The sequence below is a fragment of the Halichoerus grypus genome, chromosome 8, assembly GCF_964656455.1.
Source record: "Halichoerus grypus chromosome 8, mHalGry1.hap1.1, whole genome shotgun sequence".
Taxonomy (NCBI): Eukaryota; Metazoa; Chordata; class Mammalia; order Carnivora; family Phocidae; genus Halichoerus; species Halichoerus grypus.
This window is the reverse complement of record NC_135719.1, coordinates 143,412,501-143,432,719: the sequence shown is the minus strand read 5'-3', so window position 1 is coordinate 143,432,719 and position 20,219 is coordinate 143,412,501. Positions and strand designations below refer to the sequence as shown.

The 20,219-nt window shown below is 53.3% G+C and overlaps 1 protein-coding gene and 1 long non-coding RNA gene across 4 annotated transcripts in view; one reads left to right on the top strand and one right to left on the bottom strand.

Annotated features, from left to right (window-relative positions):
• Positions 1–9,098: 9,098 nt before the first annotated feature.
• BDKRB2 (bradykinin receptor B2) overlaps positions 9,099–20,219 on the bottom strand; it is a 30,302-nt gene continuing 19,181 nt past the window's right edge. The window contains exons 2-3 of one of the 3 annotated variants that reach the window (XM_036104688.2): positions 16,168–16,278; positions 9,099–12,786 (exon numbers count right to left, since the gene is read on the bottom strand). In XM_036104688.2, coding sequence (XP_035960581.2) covers positions 11,682–12,779 — 1,098 coding nt within the window. In that variant the 5' untranslated portion in view covers positions 12,780–12,786; positions 16,168–16,278 and the 3' untranslated portion in view covers positions 9,099–11,681. Of the gene's footprint in view, positions 12,787–16,167; positions 16,279–16,314; positions 16,429–20,219 lie in introns of those variants that run through there. The other 2 variants (XM_036104685.2, XM_036104682.2) reach the window with 2 other exon arrangements.
• Positions 12,792–20,219, top strand: part of LOC118543575 (uncharacterized) — a 50,078-nt gene continuing 42,650 nt past the window's right edge. The window contains exon 1 of the long non-coding RNA XR_004921142.2: positions 12,792–13,209. This is a non-coding gene — a long non-coding RNA (uncharacterized LOC118543575). The remainder of the gene's footprint in view (positions 13,210–20,219) is intronic.

Genomic DNA, 20,219 nt, shown 5'->3' with positions numbered 1-20,219 from the left:
CTGGGGGGGTTGAGGAAAGGGTGAGTGAACCCCAAGTCTGTGGGGAAAGGGGGCCTGAATTCTGGAGGGTTGAGGACAGGGTGAGGGAACCCCAAGTCTGTGGGGAAAGGGGGCCTGAATTCTGGAGGGTTGAGGACAGGGTGAGGGAACCCCAAGCCTGTGGGAAGAGGGGCTCGATTTCCCGGGTCTGAGGGCAAGATGAGGAAACCCCACATGTAGGAAGGGGTATAGGCCCTTATAATGGAGGTGGGGGAGGCTGGGAGTGGGATGAGGGTCCTTTGGATCCTGGGGCATGTGGGGGGGCGTGTGTAGGGAGAGCAGGGCAGCAAAGAGGCACGAAGAGGTGGCTGGCAGAGTACCCAGGACAGCCATCTACAAAGAGGACAGCCTGTCCGGCTCAGTGGGACAGGTCCGCCTTCCCTGGGATTGTCCCTGAGGCAAATGCCGGGGACTCTGGGCAGCTGTGTTTTCTGAGCTGCAGGTGGGCTTGGGCTATGCTCGATGCATACTCAGGGAAGGTGGGCTGGAGTTTGAGGGACTTGGGGACACACGGGTCACAGTTCCCACCGTGATATACACAGTTCTCCTCCAGTCCTTAAACCCCAGAGCCACCCTATCTCTTCTCCTAGTCACACTGAGCAGCTTCTGCGAGGATACCTCGTTGGGAACACCTCTGCAGGTAACTTCTAGGACCCGAGCATCCTCAGGGTTCTTGCTCAGCTCCCACAATTACAGGTGCTGTCCCTACTATTAACTGTACTTGTAGATGCAGGAAAGAAACCAAAGCTGGGCACCTTCTGGCCCGAACTGAAGGCCCATAGAGCCCTCTGTCCCCTCTGTCCAAGCCTTCCTTCCTGTCGTCGGTATTAGACACTCCTGTGGTCTATGACACAGAACTCCCAACAGATCTCCTTGCTTTCTGATTCTTGTCCTTCCATCGATTCCTGTGCTAGATTCCTATTCCAGAGCACCTGGATTTTGTCATTTCACAGGACCACACCCCAGCCCCTGGGAATTCTCAGACTCCTCCAGGGTCCTGCTGTAACACCCAGAGCCACCCCCCACCTGCGTCTTCTATTGCGGCCGAGGGGTGACTCGCGGGCTCCCGGTGCGTCTGGACTTGTCTTCCTGTGGGCATTTGCTGGAAATGGCCTCCCCTGCCCTCCCGGTCGGCTTCATGCCCCTCCATCACTCAGACCCGTTGTAACCCTTTTCCCCTGGATGAGCGCTGGTCTGCGTGTTCATCCTCCTAGTCTGCAAATATGAAGGGAGCATCTGCCTGGTGCCCTGTGCGTGCTGGGTGCCGGGGGCAGAGAGAAGAAGCCTTGGTGTCCCCCCGGGACTGCTCATGTTCTGGTGGACCTGGAAGGCGGTCAAGCCCATGTTTGCGGCCAAGTGTGCAAACCCCGCTCCACAAGAGCACATGAAGGGCTGCGCAGAGTGGGCGGGAACGGAGGGGCCAGACTGAGGTGTCCGGATGGAAGGGGGCTAAAAATAAAATCCTGAAGTTTGTAGGTTTCACAAAGCACAAACCCCTGGAAATGGACGGGGTGACAATTGCCGAGTGTGTCCTGGGCAGCTCTAAGCACCGACCCGGCCAGGTTGATGGCCACTTAAAAGTGAAGGGCTCTGGGCACTGGCCACTCGGCAGAAAAAGCTCTGGTGGGCCTGGGCTTCCAAAGACCAAGAAGGTTTAAAAATGGCCACCTAAGAAATGCTTTCTCACCTGGACGGGGGTGCTCGACAGACCCTCCTTTGAGGGGAGTCAGGAGAAGCCCGTGAGCTAACACAGCTGGGGCCTGGAGCATACTGGGCCTGGAAGGCTCTGGAACCCTCTGCAGGGGCAACACTTGGAAAGGACGTGTGACCGGGGATGCTCAGCCACGTTCCGCTATGTTCTAAAGCCTAAGTCTGACCGTGTTGTGTCTCTTCTGGAAACCTTCACTGCTCCCGTCTCAGGCACAGGAGATCATTAAGACTTGTCCATGACACAGCCTGCTGCCTTTTCTGAGTGTCCTTGTCATGGTCCCACCTGCTCCTCCATTGGCTCTCCTGGCCCCCTTGCTCTGTTTTGAACATGCATGTCAATCCTCTCCCACCTCAGGGCCTTTGCACTGGCCATTCCCTGTGCCTGGAGCACCCTTCCCATAGACAGCCCCATGCCTCAGGTCCTCCTGGTCCCCACAGATCCCCCCTTATCAGTGAGCCCTTCCCTGAAATAACGTCTCCTCTCCTCCCTGGCTTCACTGTTTGTCATAACCGATTTCATCATCTGGATACGTGGTTAGTTTTTACTTCCTGTCTCTCCCACTAAAGTATGAGCTCCACCGGGCAAGGGGTTTATCTCTTTTCATTAGAGTCATATTCCAAACTCCTACAACAGAGCTCAACAAATATTTGCTGAATGAATTTATAACCCTATTTATTTATATATCAGAATATCAATAGTTTGTCTCTGGATCAACACACAGTCCTGAACTTCTTGAGGGCACCGGGTCCCTGTGGGCACTGGGAAGACAGAGATGAACAAAGCCCTTTCCCTGGCCACTTGCGGGGCTCTGGGTCTGTCTGAGGACAAAGATACACAGTGACTGTGAATGCAGAGTGACAATGAAGAGCCAAGGGTCTATCCTAGTATGAAGACCTAAAGAATTTAATTTCTGCTTGAGGCCGAGCCTGGGAAGAATTATGGCAGAGGGTTATTTGAGCTGTGTTTTGAGAGATGAATAGGAGTCTGGAAGGCAGGCAAGCTGAGAAAAGCATTGTAGGTGGAAGGCTCAGCATGCATATACATACAAACTGGTTTGTGGAAGCCTTCCTTGGAACTTGGAGTCAGAAAGCCCAGGCTCAAGCCTCAGATGGCATTTACTCATTCTTTCTGGGTACCACTCAGCCCCTACCCTTGGGCAGACCCTGTGCGGGTATGCCCCCAAAAGCTCTTGTTTTGGTGTAGCAAAGAGAATTACAGTTTCAGATCAGACTGAGGAGTTCTCTGACAGCACAGATACCCACCCCCTGTCCCTTTGTTGGGGGGTGGGGGAGACCTGGGGGGCTCTGGCAGTCCTGGGGAGCCTCTGACCCAGTTTCTACATCTGGGAGTGAACATGGCCTGCCTACTTTGCGAGCTGATGCAAAGATCAAATAGATCCATGGAAAATGTCAATATTGCGTCCATATTGCATCATACAGATGCTCACAGGGAAGATAAGTGTGTGTAATGTATTCTCCCAGTTTTATGACTTTTCTCTGGGTTATCTGGCAGAAATTGCCTACATGGAAAACCTCTTACATCATTTTTCAATCAACCAAGATGCTTAAATGGCCCATGTGTACAGCAAAAAAATGGGGGGCTTGAAATCAGATTAGCTTTCCTGGGAAACCAGTAGTGCGCGTATGTCTTTAAGAGAGACGGGATCGATGCTGTAGGCATGTAGCTTTCACATAAACCATGCCAGTCCCATGATCGGAAGTGCTTCCACAACCTGGATACAGGGGAACTGACATGCTGAAGAGAACTTTCACCTTTTCTTGAAGACTTGGGGTCACCCTTGACCGTCCCAGTCCTCATGGTGGCTACACACATGTGACAGAGACAGGTAAGTTGAAGATCCATGTGAAAGACCTAAATGGGGTTCTCCCCTGGGAACTGGGATCAGAGAAGATGCCTCAGAAGAGAGCTAACATTTCAGAGTTAGTGGCAGAGATGTGTCTCAGTCAGGGCTCTCCAGAGAAACTGAACCAATCGGATATCTACTATTCCTATCTATCTATCTAATCTGTCTATCATCTATCTATCTATCTATCTATCTATCTATCTATCTATCTATCTATCATGTATCTATCATCTATCTATCTATCATCTAGTTATCATCTATCATCATCTAGCTATCATCTAGCTATTATCTATATATCTATCATCTATCTATCTATCTATCATCTATCTATTATTATCAATCAATCCAATCAATCTATCTATCATCTATCCATCAAGATATTTATTTCAAGGAGTTAGTTAACATGCTTACAGGGGCTGGCTCGCCAAAATCCATAGGGCAGACCAGGGAACCAGAAACTGAGGCAGGAGCTCTTGCTGCGGTCTTGAGACAGAATTTCTTCTTCTCTGGAAACTTCAGTGTTTGTTCTCAAGTCTTTCAACTGCTCAGGTGAGGCCCACCCACATTATGGAGGGTCATCTCTACCTAAAGTCGACTGATGGCGGATGTTCACCACATCTACACAAGACCTTTGCAGCAACACCTGGATTCATGTTTGATTGAATAACTGGGTGCTGGAGCCCAGCCAAGCTGACATTTAAGACTCGCCATCACAGATGGCATTTAGAGCCATGCGCCTGGCTGGGATCAGCAAGGGGGATGAGAGGAGGGCTTAGGGTTGAAGCATGAGGAGCTCCAACATTTAAACATCAGCTGGAGAAGGAGGTGCGGGGCAAGGAGAGTAGAAGCAGCCAGTGGAAGACAGGTTCTGTGCTGATCAAGTCTGGGAACCCTGGGTTAGGCCAGGCATAGAGGAGCGTGCCTCCTTCCTGCAGGACTTCTCAGGGCCTTTAATACACATCCGTGCAATCGGCAGCCCCACGAAGGAGATGTAGTAGTTGCAGTTCTCAGACTTATTTGACCAATTGGGAGCTAGGTTTTGTTTTTGTTTTTTGGGGTTTTGTTTTTGTTTTTGCTTTTGTTTTTGTTTTTTTTGAGAAACTTTGGGAAAAATCTGCAAAAGTAAATAATGGTACTGAAATAGCTTCAAGATTAGAAGGTGAGCTCTATAGTTCTAGGAGAAACTGATTTTAGAACTGAATTGAAGAGAAAGCATTCGGGCAGTTGATGGGGTGGGGGCGCCGAGGGGAGATGACCAGTTCTCACAATGACAGGGTCTGTCCTTCTTTGTGGAGTGTGAGGACAGGGGTCAGATTGCCCCGAAAAGAAATTCAGTGGTCAGGATGCCAGGGTCTCAGTGCTTTGTCTTCCTCAGATGGGACAAATACTTTGGGGAAAAATCTGATTTGGAAGCAGGGCCTGGGTCTTCAGGTCTGGTCTGGAATTCGGGGCGGGCCAGTCTGGGCCGCAGAGCTTGAATCTCAGCTCCCTCACCGTCGAGCCAGGGGAGCTAGGACCAGTTTCTATGCCACCTCCTGAAGCCTCGGTTTTTGAGCCTGTGAGGGGGGTCCCTTCTCAGAGTTTGGGGATCAGGTGAGCCACAGTGGTGACGTCGCTGGCCCTTGGTCAGCAGCCGGAGGGAGCTGGCCTAGTATTGCTTTGCTCTTGCACAAGGAGGGGTTACGTAAGCCATCCTCCGTCTTGGCCAGGACCCCAGAGAAGAAACAGGCAGACATGGCTGGCCCGCTGAGTGGGCCTCGGAAGGTGACTCAGCGGGGAGGGGGCATCCAGAGGAGCCTCAGCCCTGTCTTGGGTCATCTTGTGGGGCTGTCCGTAAACAACCTCCCACCAGGGTGGGCTTGGTGGCCGGGCTGCCTGGAAGCCAGGAGCCAGGCCCTGTGGCCTCTTCTTAGCCTGGCCTGAGATGCCCTGAATCAGCCTGCCCTTGGGGCCTAGGGAAGGAAGAGGGGAACAGGGCCGTCCCGGTCCTGGGCCAGCAGGTCTGTGGTGCACACCCTCTGGGGGCCTGGGTCGGCCCCTAACATCTTGGGATCTTGGGAAAGGCCTCAGGATCCTCCTTTTGAAAAACTCTCCGAAGTTCTATATGACGGTCGATCCTGCTCTTTCTTAGGGAAACTTCTGTCACCAACTAGCATTGCCAGCCCTCAGGAGACCTGAAGAAAGCCTGTGGCTGACTTCTGCACTTCTGGGGACAGGGCTCTGTCCACAGCGAGGGAACACGCCCTCAGAACCAGTAAAACACCTCTATCCACCTCCTCGGGCTGCCGTAGCAAAGCACCACAGACTGGGGGCGGGGGGGGGGGGCGGGGAGAAGATGCTTAAAACAGTGGAAATTTATTCTCTCACAGTTCAGGAGACCAGAAGTCCAAGATCGAGGTGTCGGCAGGGTCCGTTCCTCCCGGAGGGTCCAAGGGGGAGTTTCTTCTATGCCTCTTTCCTGGCTTCTGATGGTTCCAGGGAATCTTTGGCGATCCTTGGCTTGTGGAAGCATCACTCCAAACTCTGCCTACATCTCCTGAGGGCCTCTGTGTCTCTGTATGTCTCTCCTGTTCTCGTGAGGACCCCACTCATTGGACATAGGGCCCACCATGATCCGGTATGACCTCATCCTAACTTAATGACTTGGGTGAAGATCCTATTCCCAAGTAAGATCATGTTCTGAGGTCCCAGGTGGATGTGCATTTGATGGGGGAGGGAACCCTATTTAGCCCACGAGAACACTTTGATCTGTCTTATTCTTCAAAGCACCTGATCCTCATTTTATAGGCGAGAAAACCGAAATGCAGAGAACTTAACTGGCTTTGTCCAAATTCCCACAGCCAGGAGTGGCAGAGCTGGGATGGGGACCAGGATCCTGACTCCAAGCCCAGGGCGGTCCCTGTCATGTTGGTTCTGCCCTTTATAGTTTATAGAGCCCCCTTTTCAGAGTCATTAGCTCTGGGTGAGATAGGCATACTTATTGTGTTATCTGCCCATTTTACAGGTGAAGAAATGGAGGCCAAAGGCCACGGTGGCGGTGGTTTGCCAAGATCACACGGTGAGTTAGTGGCATGGTAGGGACTCAAGGCCTGACCTCCACAGTTCTTCCCCTACCATTAAATATTACATCTCTGCGTAAGCCCGGTGAAAGGAGCCAGCCACAAAGGGCACACGGTGTATGATTCCGTCCATATGAAATGTCCAGAAGACGCAAGTCTCGGGACAGAAAGAAGGTTAGTGGCTCCCGGGGCCGGATGGGGGATTTCACTTTTCAGTGATGAATGTGTTCTAGAATCAGAGAACGGTGACCATCACACAGCTCCGAGAATAAACTAAAAGCTGCTGGAATGGGCGAACTGTCTGGCATGTGAATCATAGCTCAGTAAAGCTGCATTGGAGAATATCTCCAGTCAGGCGTCAGCCGCCAGCCCCTGGGGAGGCGATTCTGCCCGAGACAAGTACTCCCAAGGCCGACAAGATGCAGTCTGGTGATTAGGGCAGACACAGCCCCAGCGCTGGCTCGGAAGCTCTTCACGCAGGAAGGCACCTTGAAGGCTTTCCTGGTGACAAGATTCCTCACCCCCGGTTAAGGCACAAGCCCACCAAGACCAGGTGGGCTTCCCGAACCCCCTCCTGAGGAACCGTGTGGCCTTGGCAAGTTACAAGTGACCCGCCAGGTCACTGAGGATCAGTTTGCACCACTGCACCAGGTCCTCACCCATTCGGCCCCGGGGCAGACTCAGGGGCTGGGCAGCCCACCTGGGCTTCTCCCCATCACACCAGCATGCTGGGGCCACGGAGGGTCAGGAGGGGAGAGGCCACTCATGTTGCCTGGCTGGGTGGAGGGAGGTGGCAGTGAGGCTCTCCCAGCCTGTTTCCACCTGCCCAGAGCCCTGCTCACAGTTCCAGCCAGGTGGCTTCTTCCAGAGTGCAGACTTCCTCGAGTCAGGCTCCCATCTGTGAACCAAGTCCCTTGGATGAGTGAGCTCCCTCGGGCAATTGTGGGCCACTTTCTCCAAGTTCAGAGCTGCTGGGAAGGGAGGGGTGCAGGCTGAGTGGGAAGGGTAGGCACTGGAGGGGGAATGGAAAACCTGCCGGACTCTATCCAGTTGTGGACACTAGGGCCAGAGGTAGAGAATGAGCCAGGAGGTAGAGAGAGGGAAAGAGACAAGGCAGGACCGGCTCATGATGGGTCTTGCAGACCACATTATGGATGTGGACCTTCATCCCAAGAGTGGTGGGACACTATTGCAGGATTTCTCATTAGAGACTGTGGTCATCACCCTCCCCATCTTCCTCATGGCCATCATCACCATCATGGTGGCCCGCATGGGTCCAGTGCCAACTCTCTACCAGGCACTGTGCTAAACACTTTCTGTGTGAATCCTGTTAACAGTTCTATGGGGTGGATACCATTATTATCCCCATTTCACAGATGAGAACATGGAGACGCAGAAATGGTAAGTGAGAGATGTTCAAGACCACACAACAAATAAGAGCTCTGGCCAGAACCAGAACTGGAATCCAGATCTGCCTGATTCCAAAGCCTTAGCTCCTAAACACTGGTCTTTGGGCTTATAGCCCCTGTAGAGTTGTATTTGCATTAAAACACATCATTGGCTGCAGAGTGGAGAATAAGAATTAGCAGACGGTGGTGGTCAGAATCAGAGATGGGAACAGCAATAAGAGATGGAGGTTAGACAAGGGAAGAAGTAGATAGGTCCAGGAAACCCTTAGGTGGGATCTAAAAGAGGAGCTGATCCACTGGGTAGAAGGAATAAAGGAGAGGGTGCATTTACCGATGAGCCCCACGTTTCTGGCACGGGTGGCTGGATGTGTAGACAGAGTGGTGCCATTTCTGTAGACACAGAATACAAGTTTTCTTTAATGAATGAGTGAATGAATGAATACATGAATAATGAAAAGTTCCCCCAAATGAAGTGGATAATGAGTTCCCCATCACTGGGATTACGCAAGCAGTGGCTAGACAACTACTTACCCTAGACATTGTGGAAGACACTCCTGATCTGAAGGGGAGGTCACATGGAAGGTACTCAATAAATGTATTGCACGCCTGAGTGATTGACTCACTGTCATCCCTATGCTTCTAGGTCCTCATGGGGTCCCACCGGCACCTGATGAAAGCTTGGTGATGAGTTACCACCGTAGGGATGTAGGAGGGGGAAAGTATCAAACCCTATTGAATATCCTTACATTTCTGATTCAGTATATTTTAGAGCCTACATTTTAATACATATTAGTAAGTTTACATACTGGGTATGTATAATCAAAATTCCTTTACTTAGAGGGATACACAATCACAGAAGCTTGGACACCACTGTCCTGTAGGACAGAAGCCCTAAAATAGGTTGAGTGGAAATAATGACCCTTCCCGTCCCCCTCAAGGCTTCTGACTGCCTATTGCACTGTCCTCACAACACTCAGGGGTTCCAGAGTTGTAACAAACGAAAAAGCTCTGCAAAAAACTCTTCATCCATTTATTAAGCTCTATGGAAAAGACACATGTTTACACATTTCATCCGTTTCTCATTGTGAAATGCGCCTTCTTTACAATGTAACAGCTCTTTGGGTCTTTCACGGGACAGATGTTCTTTATCACAGGGCCAGATGTTCTTTATCACAGTGTTGACACAACCCACAGGGCGGCTGCCCTGTCACAGACTGATTGCTCCTCAGACCACGAGACAACCCCTAAGTGACCATTAGGGTCCCAGAGCTGTGACTCGGCTCTGCTCAGAGAAGACCTTTAGACCATCACAGGCTGCCTGATGGATGAGCGCTACTCATTTGCAAAGCACGGCCTCTTTTTTATTCCACAATATGTGCACCTGTGTAACTTCATTCAAATACTAAACCGTTGCTACTTCTTATTCAACTCTTTTTCTCCAGCTGCGAGTGCGTATGTTTACTGGGACGGAAGGGTGTGTGTGGTAGGGGAACAAAGCCTGGGAATCGTTTTTGATCCTTTTTGTTTTAAAATCTAGAGCTGGCTTGATGAGGGTTTATGGGCTGTTTGCCCTCCAGAATTTCCCGGTCCTTTTTGGGTTTCCATCTTCTCCAGAGAGAGCTTGCTAAGAAGTATCCATTTATTTTATCGAGCGAATGAGCGCTGCCCGGGTGCCGCGTACCTTAGGAATTCCACTGCTACTGAGCTGGCCCCTCCCTGCCCTGGTTCTCTGCCGCTTGATGTCAGACCCTGGGTGGTGCATTCTCCATACTCCCCATGGGGCTTGGCACGGGGCTGGCCCCAGGAGGCAGACTGTGAAACATGTGGGAAAAAAGAAATGAATCCTCCTTGCAGGAGCTGGGGCTTGGGGTTAGGGATGTCTCTTAAGGCTCCGGCCAAGGACGCTGGTCTAGCTTCCTGCTGCCTGACACCTGAGACCTGCCCCGCCCCACGCATCGCCCCGCCCACCGCCGCCCCGCCTAGAGAAGGCAGAGCCCCGCCCCTCTGCAGTGCCGACCGCTGGTCTCTTGGGCGAGGGTGTTCTCCCTTCTCCGTTCAGCAATGTACCGGTTGTTCTGGTGCTTATCATGTGGGTCCCGCCCCAGGGCTTCCTCACTGTCACAGCTGCCCGGACCTAGCCAGCCCTCTTGACCCAGGGCTGCTGCCGGCACCCATGAGCCGCTCAGGCCTCTAGGGGAGCTTGGTCCCAGGACCAGTGCTTTGGGGTCAGTGACCTTCGTGCCAAATCATTGGTCTGCCGCTACTATAAACCACTGGTTGGTGCCCTTGGTTGCTGAGACAGGGACAATGGTAGGCAGGCCTGGACTCCTCCTAACTACTGCCCACCCCCAGTGAGGGTCTGAGCATGTGGATTCCCTGAGTAAGTTCAATCAGAAATCTCTTGGGCTCATCACAAATCAAACACTGAACGGGTGGCCTGCCCCCAAAATGCTCGTGTGTGTGTGTGTGTGTGTGTGTGTGTGTGTGTTGGGGTGGGGGTGGGAGGGACAGAGTATGGGAAGGAACGGTGGAAGGCAGTTAACATTATTGAGCACCTACTATGTGGCAGACACTGATGGGTGCTTTACGTGGTCATTAGCGGCAAAGCTGTGTCGTCACAATAAATTTACTTCTGTTCTGTGTGCATAATAAAGCCACACATTTATATAGCACCTTTCCTTCCTTCAGAGCACTTCTATGCCTTTGCCTCTTTCAATCTCCACAACACCCTGGTGTTACAGACGAGGAAACAGGCAGGGACAAAGCAATGTGCCACTAGTTAAGGGCCGGCCCGCGGCAGGCTCCTCGCGCCTCACCTCTGCACCGCCCCCAGTGCCTTGCTTGACCGTGTCTGGTCGCAGAACAGCCTTCTGGTAGTTGCCAATACCCAGTCATCCCCGTTCCAGTCTGCAAGTTCCTTCAAGGCAGAGATTATACTCTTTTTCTTCCCTCTTGCCCGTGGTGCTCAATGCTGTGTAAACAGCAAGTGCCAGCTAAGTGCTCACCGAGTTCTTTTTTGGCACAGACCGTCTTTTCCATGGGCCCGGGAAGTGATGGAATCCTGGTCTCTGGGTTCTTACCAGGGATCCCTCAGAGTTAAACCTTCATTAATCTCAGGAATCATCCTCCAGAGTCCCAGCTGGGTAGATTTAAGAGACCTAAGGCAAAACCCCAGCCAGGTCCCCCCATGCACTCAGCCGGGGCACCAGAGTTGGGGTGGCCATTCTCCTGGAGGTCTGAGCCGGCATGCTGCAGCAGGGCGGGACACCACGTGGGAGGGAAGCTCAGTCACTCCTGTCCCCAGGCCCCCTCCACTCCCGGGAGGATGGAGACTGGTCCAGGGGTGGCAGCAGATGAGAACAATAATACTGTCATGTGTATGGAGCCCTCGGCTGTGTGTGAGGTCACCCCATCCTCACGGCCTGGCTCACTGCAGCTTGGGCAGGGCAGCAGTGATGCTCCTGGGTTTTCCCAGAGACGCTGACTTATTGCCCGAGGTCACACCCATGGCATGGCTTCCATTCCTTCCCGGGCCCATCCTGAAGCGCCACTGTCCCTCCGGCCCGGCACACAAGAGCAGGGGTCCAGGGGGCACCCCCTCACTGGCTGTTGCCCACCCACTCTGGCAGTCTGTGGATCTGGCGCTCCACGGAGATGGAGGTCCGGAGCGTGCCCATGGAGTTCTCTGTCTTGCTGGACTCCAGCATGCAGCCCCCTTTCTGGCACAGTCTCTGGAACACCTCCCGGGACTTCTTGCGGAAGCGCTTGCCCACGATCACGTACATCAGCGGGTTGAGGCAGCTGTTACTGTAGCCCACGTAAGAGGCGATCTGCGTGAAGACGTCGACCATGTACTCGTCCCAGCAGCCGGACAGGATGCCAAGGCGCAGCAGCGTGTCCAGGATGGTGCTGATCTGGAAGGGCAGCCAGCAGATGACAAACAGCCCCAGCACGGCTAGGACCAGCACCGTGGCCTTCCTCTCCGTCTGGATCTCCTTGAACTTCTGCATCTCATTGTTCCGCAGCACCTGCGTGATCTGCACTGTGCAGAAGGTGATGACGGTCAAGGGCAACAGGAAGCCCACGACGTTCAGGAGGATGTTGGTGAACACTTCCCAGGTGAGAGACGGGTAGATGATGATGCAGGCAGTGACGTTGTGGCCCTCCTCTCTGTACTCCTTCATGGTCCGGAAGGCCAGCATGGGCGAACTCAGGAGCAGTGTGCACCCCCAGATCACCAGGCTATAGAGCTTGGCCCAGCGCACCCCGCGCCTCCGGCCCACGGACATGGTCTTCACCAGGGCCAGGTAGCGGTCGATGCTCACCAGCATCAGGAAGCAGATGCTGCTGTAGAGATTCATGTAGACCATGGTGTTCACCACGCGGCAGAGGACCTCCCCAAAAAGCCAGTCGAAGTTGTTGGCGATGGTGATGGCCCAGAAGGGCAGCCCGCAGGCCAGGATCAGGTCCGCCATGGCCAGGTTGCCCAGGTAGATCTCGGCCACCGTGCAGCTACTCTTGTGCAGGCAGAAGATGCTGAGGACGAAGGTGTTCTCCAGGGCTGCCAGCACGAACAGGACCCAGAGGAAGGGGGCCTGGATGGCGTTGAGCCAGTTCCACCGGTCAGAGTAGACACAGGTGCTGGTCACGGTCCCGTTGAGGGTGGGCATGAGGACTTGCGAGGTGATGTTGAGCATTTCTGTGCTGAAAGAAAGTGGAAAAGAAGCTGTTACACCTCAAGTCACAAGAGGCAGGAGAAACAGCTGATGCAGAAGGAAGGGGGCGATCAGCAGGCAGCTTCCAGAAGCGAGGTCGGGAGTGGCACTCAGGCCCTTTCTGCCGCATGCTGAGACTTGGGTCCGGGCACCCCAGACTCCCCGGGGTCTTTGAGAGGTACCCCGTCTCCTTGGGCTAGGCCGAGAGCTCATGGTCTTCGCCTCGTGGTTCCCCTGGGATGTTTCCTTGGCCAGCGTCCATCACCAGTACTGACAATCACAGTCTTGGACCCTGGACCTCCTCGAAGCTTCCGTGATGGGAGGATACGTGCACATTCCTCATTCCTTCCTTATCGCACGGGCCCCTCCCAAGGGAGCTGGTCATCTTTCAGCCTCTCATGGCCTGGTCTTGGTGAGTAATTGATTAGAGGGGAAGAATGACATCATGCCAGACAAGGAGATTCCAGCCTGGCTCCGAGACCACAGCCCATCTGCCCACACCCTGTCTCCTTCTGGCAGAAGGCAGCATTGTGCTTCCAGAACCCTCATCAGCAAAGTATTGATGATAATCAGAGGTTGCATGATGGAAAGGGGGCGGCAGGGACTTTGGAACCTGGTAGTCTTCCTGAGTTCAAATCCCGGCTCATTCATTAGCTATGTGACCTTGGGTAAGTTAATGAACCTCTCTGAACCTCAATGACCTACCTTGTAAAATGGAAATAACAAAATCTACTTCTCAGGGTTGTGGTGGGAATCCAAGGCAGTGTGCAAAAAGCCCCAACCTCTGCACTTGGTTCAATAAACATGAATAATTTTCTATTTTTGTGCTTATTAAACTACCAACAACACTTTCCTTGCTCCTGTGTTAGTGAGGTTATCATTAACCCACTGATTCCTCTTTCACTCTTGGGTGAGACTCAGACCATGGGGCAGTTCATTTTCTAGAAGTGTCGCTGTTAAGGCTAATTCATCTCTACCTTCAGCAAAGAGGCATGGGGCTTGGACACATATGGGTTCCAATCCTAGCTGTGTGGTCTTGGGCAAATTGCTTGACCTCTCTGAGCTTCCATTCTGTTTCCTTTGGTGTAGAGTATTACTCTCTTCTTGACTTGCTTTGCATGGCCGTTGCAAGGTTCGAATCAAAGAGTGGGTATGAAGATACATTGAAAGCAGAAAGCACAACCCAGAGGGCAGGCCTGAGTGGACATTTTCCTAGTGCCCTGTGGGCTGGGGGAGGGAAGGTGGCGCTAGAGGGGCTCTTTCTGGGAGGGCGATTCCTTCCTGGGCAGGCTCGTAGGGGAGGAATTGAGCCACAGTTCATGGGAAAGGATCTGCTGTTCACCTCTGGGATTTCCTAGGAAAAACCCCCTCTACTTCCAGGAGTAGCTGGTTGGTTTTCAGTGGCCAGACTGGGCACCTGTGACTAACTTATTCATCAATGCATTTATCTTTTAAATGTGCCTCGAGCTTCTCCGTGCTGAGCTCCGTGTGGCTGTAGGGACCCAGAGGCGAGTACTGTGTGTCCCCTGCCTTGCCCAAGCTCCCAAGTGTGATGAATGCCATGGGGTGGAAGGAAGGGCATGGGGCACAGAATTGGGGAGTGGGTGGAGAAGGTTGGAGGTGACTCTGGAGCTGGGTCTCCAAGGATGAGGAGCATGTCAATGGAGAGCAAGCAGGAACAGTGTCATACGGTGACAGATGGTGACTACCCTTGCGGTGAGCACAGCGTAATGTATAGAGAAGTTGCATCACTGTGTTTTACACCTGAAACCAAGGTAGCATTGTGTCAATTGTACTCAAATAAGAAAATTAAAAAATAAAACAAACACACACAGCCACAAAAACAAAGGAGAGGGGACAGACCAGGCAGAGGGAGCAGCCTGAGCGGAGTTGCAGAGTGGAGAAGCCTCTGGCATGTTCTGGAAGGCGGACTAGATGTTGGACAAGGAGGCGGGAAGTGGCAGGGGATGGGATGAATACGGGAAAAAGGACAGTCATCACTGGCTGCTAAGAAACTGAGGCTTTATCCCTGAGGGCTTTAAGGAGGGAGTGATGGAATAGAAAAAACACTCTAGAAAGATCCTTCTGGTGGAGTGGTGGTTTTAGCATGTCCAAAAATTCTGTGCTACCGTTCCCTTCAAAAGGTAGAGTCTAGTTCCTCTCCTAGTGAATGTGGCCAGACTTAGTGATTTGCTTCCCACTCATGGTGTCAGTGACAGTGTGTGACTCCCGCGGCCAGTCCTAAAATGCATTGCAGGGGCTCCTGTGGGGGGCAGTCGGTTAAGCGTCTGACTCTTGGTTTCGGGTCAGGTCGTGATTTCAGGGTGCTGAGATTGAGCCCGGAGTCAGGCTCCAAGCTCAGCACTGAATCTGCTTGAGATTCTCTCTCCCTCTTCCTCTGCTCCTCTCCACCATGCCCCAGCCACCGGCCCCCGAACTCTCTCTCTCTAAAGTAAGTAAATCTTAAAAAAAAAAAAAAAAACCCGCAATGCAGCTTCCTCCTTGGCCTCTTGGGTTGCTCTCTGTGGGGGAGGCTGGCTGCCATGTTGTGAGGGCACTCAGGCAGCCACGTGGAGAGGAACCAACTTGCCACTTGGAAGCAGATCTTCTGGTCCCAGTTAAGCCTTCGGTTGATCCTGGTGCCCTAGCCTTTGAGTATTCCAGCCGAGGCCCCAGGCATCATGGAACAGAGACAAGCCGTCCCCATTGAGCCCTAAGTTCCTTTGGCCCCGTTTCTGTAGCTACAGAAAACCCACTTCCTCAGTGCCCTAGGCTCAGGGTCTGGATCTCTAGAGACTGAAGTGTGGCACCAGCTGCTGCTTGTTCAGTTCCCAGCAGTATGGTCCCTCACCAATGGGATGGCCCCTGGCCCCTAGTTTAGCTCTGAGAAGCCATGGGGTCGTCCGAGGGGGCCTGGGGATTGCGTAACTAGGGGTCACGTGCCCCGTGGCTGTCTGGTCGTCGGCATCGTAGGCTGCACCCCCCACAGGGCTGAGAGGCCGGGCTGGGCCCTTCTCCCTTTTGTCGGGCCGGCACTGCCCCCTGAGGACCGACCCTCCCTTTCCTCTGCTTCCACTCGGGATCAGATGTCCCCACATTCTCTCTTTAGAGTGACTTGGCCTTCCACCAGATGTCAGATGTGTGTTGGAGACTTCCAGTCTCTATGGTGACCTGGCACATCTCTGTCTGATTCCTTGGGTGTTGACGTCAGAACGTCACTCTCTCCATTTCCAAGTTCATTTGGGATAGCTCGCACATGACCACCGGTACTGTGTCTTCCTCTTGCATCCCTCTGCCCCGCCAAACCCCACAGAACGCCCCACTCCCTCTGCTCCCACCAGGCCCATGGGGATTTGAACAGTGGCCTCACCAGCCCCTGAGAGTTTTCGTCTGTGGGTTCGACCTCTCCTATTGCTTCAACTGTTGTCCAGGAGGTGAGGGTCATGTTCTCCAGGTCTTCTCCAGGCTGTCTGGCCCTCCCCTGTGAGGAGTAAACCAAGGAACTCTTTTGACTTACCCGAAAGAGGCCGTGGTGGGCACAGGGTCGTTATGAAAAGACAGGAACATTGATCTTTTCCACGTGGAGAACATTTGGACTCCGAGTGGGATGTAAGTGAGGCTCCTGGGCTGACTGGGGGAGAAAAGACAGTTAGATGGTGGCTGGGGACCATAAAACCCACGTACTCTCCACCAGGGAAGGGAACTGGAGTCCTTCACTTAACAAATGTTTATTAAGCAGCTATGGCATACGGGGTGCTAGGGACCTAAGGGTACAATGTCCTGTCCTCCAGGAGCGTACAGTCCAAAGGATTAGCTACATGCTACTGAATTAGTCACTAATTAATTGAAAACTGGCATAAATGCTATGAAATAAAGATCCCATGACAGGATGTAACACGGAGTCCTAAACCAGCCTGGTGTGGGGGATGAATGGATATTTATTTTGAGACCTGAGGGTACGTAGGAGGAAACTGGATAAAAGGATGATGGTGGAGAGGAGGATGTTTGGGTGGAAAGAGCAGCAGGTGCAAAGGCCCTGAGGCAGGAAGAAGCTTGCTGTGGATATGTGTTAGGCCCTGGTGGCTGCTGGGGGACGGAGGGGACAGGACTGTGGCAGGGGCAGCGTGGAGGCAGGGAGACTGATTAGCTGGTTCTGCCCGTTCATCTGGGAGCAGGATGATGGAGGCTGGAGAGGATGAATCCCAGGGGTGTTTAGAGAGGAAAGCTGACATGCCTGGTGTAAGATGCTTCTGAAACTCACAGGTGGGAGTGTAAGTAGCTGTTGGGCCCAGAGTGGGTTCGAAGCTCAGGGGAGAGGCCTGGGCTGGAGGATCCCCAGGGCTTCGAGCCTAAGGAGAAAGGCCGCTGGGGACGAGCAGTTCCAACCCATTTTGGTGGTTCCTGCTCTAGTGTGCTCTCAAGTTCTGAGAGATGTGAGCCTTTCTGCCCAGCGGCGCTCTGCTGACAAAGCCTCTCTCCATCCCTCTTCCCTTTCCTCTGTGTGGCTGATCTGTGCGCAGCCCAGCTTGGAACCGCCAGGGGTCCACGCATGCGGATGTTTTCTAGTAAATACGGTACCGCCCTGTAAATGTAATTTCTCTTCCCGATGCTGTTCTCCCTTTATTGTAAGAGGATACTATATAATACATATAACATACAACCTCTGTGTTAACCAGCTGTTCATGTTATCAGGAAGGCTTCGGGTCCACGGTAAGCTATCAGCAGTTAAGTTTGGGGGAAGTAAAAAATTAGATGCAGATTTATGACGGGGAGGGGTGTCGGCACCCCTGACCCCCCGCTTTGTTCAAGGATCCACTGTACTCCCATCCGGGGAGGGAGGCATCAGCTGTGGGCTTGCCTTGCAGAGGAGGTGGGGTGCAGAGACTCCTCCAAGTGCCATTGCCGACCAGACCTGGGGGTGAGGGCTTAGACCCCCGCCTTCTGGTCCAGACCTTGAGCTCGCTCCCCCATCTCATGGGACTTCTTGCTCCTGTCCCCCCCATCTCACGGGGCCTCTTGCTTCTGTCCGGGAAGGGGGTGAATAGCTGGGTGCCTGGGTGCACGTGCGTGTGGATGCGTGTAGCCGTGGGTCTGCCCAGCCCCAGGTTCCAGCCACTTAGCGAGATCAGCCTGTGCAAAGAGCAGGCACACAGGCTTCTAGAAGCCAGCTCTCCGAGTTTAGTTGTGGGGAGTGGAGGTAAGGCAGCGGACAATTCAGGAAATACGAGAGCACATTAGAAAAAGAAGAGACTGAGTTGGTAAGCAGGAAATGAGGCAGAAGGTAGTTAATTAACATCTGGAAAAGGTTTAGCCGAACCCCTAAGCTGAGCTGAGGTCAGGATTTGGAACTTGGAGCAACAGGGAGCAAAGTGCTGCTGATCCTTCAAGGAGTGGGATCTGGGGAAGGAAAGAAAGACCTCGTAGATTGCCTTTTTGGGAGGCCCTCCCTGGCCCCTAAGAAGAAAATTCAACTGGAGGTCAGAGGTCATGTATTTGAATCATTCATTCCTCCCTGCTGCTTACTGAGAAAGAGCAAGGTGACCTTCCTCTGCCCCGTGGGGTTCCCTCTCCTGCTGAGGGACCTCAGCCTGCCCGCAGGCCTCTCTTTTCCACAGGGACAGTGACGGGTGCACAGGTGACTCAGGGCCTCCCGCTCTGTCACCCTGGGGAGTGCCCAGCGTTTCCTCACTGCCCTCCCTTGTGTCTGCCTGCTGGGGTGTTCCTGGATCTGGCTGGCAGATCCTAATTGCTGGCTAATGGCTGTAAATATTGATCTCTTTTTCAAAACAAAGCCCAGGGCTTCTCTCTCTTCAGCAGTCAGGGGAGAGGGATTTCAAGTCCAGAGAAGTTGGGAGTGTGGAGAGATACGTGTTGTTTCTCTGCCTCTGCTTTGGAGGTGCCCAGCCCAGGGGAGTGTGGGAGCTGCAAGCTGCTCCCTGCCACTTTCCCTGCAGCCCCCCAGCCCGGGGGACCTCACCAGGGGCTCTGCGTGCCCGCTCCCCATGGACTTGGCCAGCAGAAGCCCCAGCAGGGCACGGAGGGAGAGCATGAAGATGGGGCATCGGCTCCCATTTCCCTGCCTCGGGGCCTCCAGGGGGCCTTTCCACCTCCTTGGCCAGGATTCTGGAGAGGACCACCTCGACCACCTCATCTTGCTCATTTCTCAGGGAAGGAGTGGGGGGGGCCTTGGCTGCACTCTGTAAATAGACCCCCCGTCAGAAATCTCTCCATATTGCCCAGTGTGAATGTGCCTTCTCTGTCCTCCTGGGACCCTGTGGCGTATACCCTGGGATTATAAAATCCAATGTCAGAGAAGGATTGGAAGGAATGTGGAAGGGAGCATGGCTTGGGGAGCACGTTGGCACGGGGGGGGGGTGGTCAGGAGTGTGGCACTCTCTGTCATCCTGAAGGAGCCCCCATGTCCCCTCCCTCCCCTGGACCTCGCGATGTCCTGGTCAGTCCCTGCCCGCAGAGCTGGGGTAGTGCCGGGAGAGGGGGTGACTCTGCAGCTGGGCTTCCCCCTCGTGCCTCAAACTGATGCTTCACAAGGAGCATCCAACGTCCTGATTCACTTGTTCTCCATCAGCCTCAGAACCCTGGCCAAGAAGACTCGCTTCAAAAATATTTCCCTTCGTTGAATCACATAAATACTGGCTGTCCCAGCCTCCAGAAGTAAATGCCACTTGGGTCTCAGGGGGAACCCATTCCGGTTTCCCAGGAACCCGTGTCTGAGGGGCTCTGAGGCTGGGGCCGCCACGAAATGCACAGCGTCCCTTTCTCCAGCGCCAACCTTCCCCTTGTCTGGAGCCCCCAACCTTGTAGCCACCTCCGGGCAGCGCTCTGTGGCAGCGAGGGTTGTGGGCTGGATGGTAGAGAACCCTGTAGTGTGTGCTCACCCCTCCCCATGGGATGGGACGGGGCTGGTGGCTTCAACACCTGTCTGGGATTTGTACCCCGCTTTCAACAGAGAGGGCGGGCCCAGTGCCTGAGTCTAGCCAGGCTCGAAGAGCTTATGGTCCATTGTATTTATTTTCTGCGGGTTTTTTTATGATAGATGATACTCAGTTTCCATTTAATAAAGTTGGTGATAGGAAGTCACAGGTCGAAAGTAAGTCTCTTAGAGAAGCAGCTGAGTAGGTGGCTAGGTATGGCGGAGACTACATGACGAGTGACCGAATTTGGGAAAACAACCCCAAAGCACCTAGCTAGAAAGCGCGGGCGCACACCGGGGGGCCCCGCCTGGCAGCTGGTCTTGTGGGATCACAAGTCGGACCTGGAATTGGGTCCCTCTCCACTGGGCTTGTTATCTGGGGGTTGGTATAAAAATAGCCCCCACCTCCTAGGGCCATGGTGAGCACTGCATGAGTCAGGACGTGTAAGTAAATGCACACAGCACGTGGGCAATGTGTTCTAGAACCTGAG